Consider the following 6,404-nt stretch of genomic DNA (forward strand, 5'->3'; position numbering starts at 1 on the left):
CATGACTTTAATCTCAGCAGAGGCAGGCGGATTTTTAAGTTCGAGGCCAGCCTAGTCTACAAAGTGAGTTCTAGGACAGCCAGGGCTTCACAGAGAAACGAAAACAACAGCAAGAACAAGAAACCCTGCTCATACCAAATATTACCAAGGAGACAGAGGGACAGGAGCACACACCCATATGATGTTGACTGAACTGCAAAATAGTACACTTTTCAGGTTTCTTATAAAACTAAACAGAACTGGCAGGCCATGGTGGTGAATGCCTTCAATACCAGCACTTGGGAGGCAGATGAGTTTGAAGCCAGCCTGGTCTACACACAGAATTCCAGGACAGCTGGAGTTACGGGGTGGAAACCTGTCTTTTAAACAAAACCAAAAACAAACAAACAAACAAAAAACTCAAAGATCTAAAGTGTAACCAGAGCTCTTCTAATACAGAAAAAAAGCATATGGTCTCTAAAGGATTTATATGAGGCTGCTGCTGTTCTCAAGAACTACAACCAGCTGAAAAAACCCTGGCAGATTATGGCACATTCATGGAAAGGCACTGAGCAGTTAAGTACTGAGCTCAGGATTTGCTTCAGTGGTAGACTGGAGGCTGTGCCTAGTATGCAAATCTCTGTGGTGGGAGGGGTACAGACCTCCTCAAGGATGAATCTCAAAAAAGTATGCTGAGTGAGACAAAGAATAAAAAAAGCGTTATCCAAAAGACCACATTACAGAGGACTCTGCTTATTCGAACTCAAACTCTGTTGGGAAAATAAAAATCTTCACAGAGGTGACAAAAGCTGGACTGAAGAGAAAACGGAAGACGAAAAGTGTGTAGTCAACTGTAACAGATTTCAGCTGTCACGTGCTTGGCTGATACAGGTGTAGACAGATCTGCGAAAACCAGCAAAGGCAACCATGTCCCATCATCGAGCCTCAAACATAAGTGGAATACCATTTTTCAAAAAAAGTTGTTCTCAAGCCACTAACATGCATGCTGCCTGCGGACCTTATAAGGGTAATACTGATTATTTACAACTTTAAAGTGTATTTTTAGACATGAGAGATGCATGATGCAGAAAAGGCTGGAAAATGTCAATTGTGGGTGACATACAGACCTGCTGGAAATATAAAGAAGGTAAAGTTTTTTATAGCAGCGTTAACAAACAATGGTAACGATTCAAGCAACACGAGTTTCTCTCAACGGTGCTACACACCCTCCTGCTTCAGAAAGACCCGACCTCACCTTTGGAACTAGATAAACCTTGAGAGAACTTAAACGTACATGCCAGTGGTTGATACTTTGCTTCCTCGCATAAGACTGTTTACAATGTTTGATACTGTCAACAATTCAAGTGCCCTAGACTGTGTTGAAACATACATGACTGGTTCTCCCAAGGCTCTTAATTAACTGCAAGGCTTGTTTGCCTGAATAGACTTTAAAGCAATCACTTGATAAGAATTCCCCTTATCACCGACTGTGCTTTCTTGCAGGTTTGTTGCAAACGCTAAGACCCAGCTAGGTGTCTGTCTCGTCTCCCTAAAGATCAAACAATAACCTATCGGATGACTGGCAGCTAAGCGATGACGGAAGTATTGTAACAGAAACAGCATGTCGCCAATGAATCAAAGTCATTTACTTTTCTCCTTTCAGGCGTGAGCTATCACAATGTGACTGAAAACAAGTTCCACGTCATAATTTTTATATAGGAGGATCGAAGATGGGAAGGAGTTCAGCATTCAAAACCGAGAACCAACCCTTCACGTGCTTCTCACTCCTAAATCTCCCCAATTAGCAGGCAGGTGAAACAATGACCCCCACCCAGCCTGGCCAAAGGACGAGCGCCGCCCGCGCCCAGCCGCCCCGCAGCGCCCGGCCCTTTGTGAGAAGTGGGGTCCTGGGGCCCGGAGCTCGGCGGCCGCGACGCAGCCCAGCCCAGGCCGCGCGGCTCGCCCGGCCCGGCCCCGCACAGCTCACGCAGCAGAACCCAGCGGGGCCCGACCGGAGCTGCCCGGGGCCGCCGCCCGGCCAGGCCGCCCTTCCCGCCCCGTCAGCGACGCGGCGGCCGCCCGGCCCGCGCCCTCACCTGCTGGACCGAGCTGTTCTCGGGCACGGCGAACTCCTCCTTCTCTTTAGGCGTCTTCACCGTGACCTTCATGATCTTGGGCTCTGCGGGGCCGCCGTCGGCCGCACTGTCCTGCGCGCCCGGTGGGCCGCCGCTCTCTGCGCTCTCGGCCATGGCGGTGACTCAGGCGAGCGCGACACTGCGGGCTGCGGCCGGGTCCGCGAGGCGTGACAGGCTGCGGGGCCGCCGAGGGTGCGTGGACGCGGGCTGCCGGTGCAGGCCCCGGGTGGGCGATCGGCTGCCGTGTGGACGCGGGGACTCTCCGCGTCGCCGCCGCTTCCTCCTCCCGCACCTCCCCCACGCTCGTCGCCGGCGCCGCGCAGGGCACTCTGGGTAACGCGCTGGTAGCCGCGCCGACTCCTGGCGGCCGGCCGCGCGAGGCACGCCGGGTAGCGCGTTGGCCAAGGAGCCGACTCATGCATGGCAGCGCTCGATCCTTTCCTAGCCGGCGGACGAAGCGCGGGCTCCTCCAGGTCGATAGAGCGCTGGGCATGGCGGGAGAACTTAACCCACTTCGCATCTCCCGTTCTTCGTTGAAAGAAATGCAAACGGGGTTTCTGCCAGGCACCGTGATGGTGCGCTAAGATGACGTCACGGCCAGCGAAATTGCTAGAAACGTCTGGCCCATTGCTCACGGTCCCGGTATCCTCCCCACCTGGTCCCCGTGGGCGTCGGCTTATGAAATAGCGGCGAGCTACTTTATTTTAATAAGCGTAGTGTTGGCGCCCGGGTGGAAGGAGTTGCGATTGCCTTGTCTTGTGCTCAGGGCTTGAAAGCTAAACCCATGGAGAAAGGTCTTTAAAGGACCGCGAAACAGACGCCAGTGAGCAACCAATGCATCCGCAGGTGCTCACTGTTTCAGTGAGGCCGGAGCTTCTCTCCCTGGAGTCAAACCGGTTTGGTCAGAAGATAGGGCAACCCATATTGTCTATCTTCCAAGCTGCGTGGGGGCAGAAACAGAATGCCTAGGACTGTCCACCCAGCGGGTAGGAGTTAGCCTAGATGATGTGAGCCTTTTGTATTCTGTCCAATTAAGTTACTGTACACCTCGGGCTTGAGGTGGCATCAGGGATAATGGTTGAAAAAGTATTTTCGGCATAATGTAGGCACACATAAGTTATTTCACGTATGGATCCCACGTCATTTATTCGTAAAGATAACGTGTAATACAGTCCAGCTCTTTATATTAACCAGCATTGCACAAATGTGAACTCTTGACAGTGTACCGTGACCCAAATATGCAAAGACATTCCATAGTTCTGCTCTTGGGCCATCGAACCCTGTACTATGATTAACTACGATTGCATAAACACTTCTTAGCAGAGCTCTTTGAAATCTGGGTCAGAGTTTCAAAGTATAAAATGGCGATACAAGCGTCAATTGATATCACTTAAATTTCTGCCAGCATTGTTCAATCACAGGAAGAAGTTATAAGCGTTATGTCTAAGTGTGAGAAAATTGTTACTTCTTGGGGTAGAAAGTTCCTCCATTGGGCAAGCAAGGATTTTGGAATTTTCTCTTGTATATTTATATATATACATTTATCTTTCCTTCCAACTTTATTAGTTCCCCTGTTGTATGGTTTCCCTCCATGCTGTATTCTCCCTGAGCACTAACCCAGACTGCCTTCCATGATGAACCACACACATGCACACACACACACACACACACACACACACCTTCCCTGTCTAACTTTCTGTTTTCACATCACATTTCCCTGAAAGTCTTCACTCCGTTTTCCTTTAGAATCCCGATCTGTTCTGCTCTGATAAATAAATTAGTTGTAGATAACATCCACTGGTGTGTTTATAGAATACCCTTGAAATTGTCTATATTTTATTTCTGAAAATCTCTAATGTTTACGGCATGCTGTGAATAAGAATTCTTCCAGCCACTCAAGCAACTGCCATCTTGGGTAGTTCAGCTGCACTTTCTTGGAAAAGGCTCCTTCCAGCTGGCCTTACAGACTACCACACCCCTTGCTGGAGGTAGGGAAGGTCACAAGACCCTCACGGAAGTATCCAGCCTTTCTCAACCACCTGTTGTTTACAATGCTTTCTTAATTGCAAGTAGCCACAAAGAAGGTCTAGAGTAAATAGGTCAAAGTAGACTGGGGTTTGGAGAGAGAGAGAGGGAGAGGGAGAGAGAGAGAGGAGAGAGAAAAGGGGAGGGGAGGGGAGGGNAGGGGAGGGGAGGGGAGGGGAGGGGAGAAGAGAAGAGAAGAGAAGAGAAGAGAAGAGAAGAGAAGAGAAGAGAAGAGAAGAGAAGAGGAGATTGATTCCGTCTATGTGGCTGAGGCCCTCATCCCTGCTGCATAAAGACTTTCCTGGAGCACCCACGTCCCTGTAAGGAACCCTTCGCCATGCTCTGTAAGGAAGTCCAATAAACTTGGGCTCTTCTAGTGAACTTTGGTGGAATCATGCTTTGGTTTGTTGTTGAGACTTTAGGAGAAGGGGTAGCCATTGCTTATATTGTCCCCTGGGAAGGAATTATAGCAACAAGGCATGGTTTATGAAGTTACTTTCCTCATTCATTGCTCTAATCAGTTTTCTGGCAAGAAGCAACTTAAGGGAGGAAGGGTCATTTGGGCTCAGGATTTGAGGAAATAAAATAGTGTGGAAAACTTGGCATGGGAGCAGCCTGCTGCTGTGTTCACAGGACTGTGAACCAAGATTCGGAAAGAGGAAATGCCTACACTCAAGTTCCTCCTCTTTGCCTTTTTATTCAACCCAGGACCCCAGACCACTAGGATAGTGCTGCCTACACTCATGCTGGGTATCCCTCCCATCATTTCTCTCTAGAGAAACCTCTCAGGGAGGTATGGCCAACAATGAGCCTTCGGTGTATTTAGTCAGGTTGGCAATCACAATCAACCATCACAGTTAGGAAGATAAGGTGTCATTAATTAACCTCCATGATATTAACCTCCATGACTGTCAGAATCAAATTATAAAGGACCCTTGGCAATGTGGATGGGAATTTTCTGGATAAAGGATCTCTAACTTTCTCCAAAGATAGGGGTCCAGTGGGCCCTGTGGGCCCTGTCCAAAATATTCAGCAGGAATTGATTTGCTGATCTTTGGTCTAGATGTCTATTTGAATCTTTGGCAGCAGGGATGGGGGTGTTATTAAATGGTTGTTCTGGAAGCAATTATACGGACATATTTCAATTGTTCTACATTTAGTTGAACCCAATTCCAAAATACTGAATCAAAGATTGATGGATGGCATTTGCCAATTTCCTTGCAAATGTCCATTTTAAACTACCAACTGGAGGTCACCTGGGTCATAAAACACCTGAAATTAGACCATTCAGCTCTCAAAAGCTAGTCTGAGCCAGCTCCTAGATAGTGGCTCCCAACTTCAGTCTGTGCACTTGGGAGGTAGAGATAGGCAGATCTGTGATTTCAAGGGCAGTCTGGTGTACAAAACAAGTTTGAGTTCTAAGACAGCTGGGGGGGGGGGTTATTCAGAGAAACCTGTGTGGATGGAGTGGAGTGGGAGGGTGCAGGTAGCATTCCTTAACAGAATGAGTTAATCTAGAATTTATTGAGCACCATTTAGCAAGTTTATTCTAAGCCCATGTATAAGAATTAATATCCAGCACTTGGGAGGCAGAGGCAGGCGGATTTCTGAGTTTGAGGCTAGCCTGGTCTACAGAGTGAGTTCCAGGACCGCCAGGACTACACCGAGAAACCCCGTCTTGGAAAAAAAAAAAAAAACAAATACAATGTCATATGCATGTCAAATAGATGATAAAAGTAACATGGACATGTTGCTCCCTGTCCTGGATAGTTTTATGTCAATTTAACTGACTAGAGTTACCAGAGAAGAGGGAGGCTCTATTGAGAAAATGCCTCTGTAAGATTGGGCTGTGGGCATTTTCTTAATTAGTAATTGATGAGGGAGGGCCCAGCCCATTGTGGGTGGTGCCATCCTTAGGCTGGTGTTCCCAGATTCTATAAGAAAGCAGGTTGAGCAAACCATGAAGAGAAAGCCAGGAAACAGCACCCTTCCATAGCCTTTGCATCAGTTCCTGTTTCCAGGGTCCTGCCCTGTTTGAATCCCTGTCCTGACATCCTTAGATGATGAACAATGATGTATAAGTATAAGCAAAATAAACCATATGCTTCCCCAAGTTGCTTATGGTCGTGGTGTTTCATCACAGCAATAGAACCCTAACTGGGGCACCTCCCTACTCTACAATCTGTATAAAATAAAGCCCAAGAGCTTCAGTAGAGGCAGGAGGATTAGAAGTTCCAGGCCATCCTCATCTACAGAGTTTGAGGT

At 48.1% G+C, this 6,404-nt stretch overlaps 1 protein-coding gene across 2 annotated transcripts in view; it reads right to left on the reverse strand.

Annotated features, from left to right (window-relative positions):
• Ubqln1 (ubiquilin 1) overlaps positions 1 to 2,445 on the reverse strand; it is a 38,334-nt gene extending 35,889 nt beyond the window's left edge. For both annotated transcript variants that reach the window (XM_021180091.1, XM_021180090.1), the window contains exon 1: positions 2,076 to 2,445. In XM_021180091.1, coding sequence (XP_021035750.1) covers positions 2,076 to 2,228 — 153 coding nt within the window. In that variant the 5' untranslated portion in view covers positions 2,229 to 2,445. The remainder of the gene's footprint in view (positions 1 to 2,075) is intronic.
• Positions 2,446 to 6,404: the final 3,959 nt, after the last annotated feature.

This window comes from Mus caroli, chromosome 13 (assembly GCF_900094665.2).
Source record: "Mus caroli chromosome 13, CAROLI_EIJ_v1.1, whole genome shotgun sequence".
NCBI classification, from domain to species: domain Eukaryota; kingdom Metazoa; phylum Chordata; class Mammalia; order Rodentia; family Muridae; genus Mus; species Mus caroli.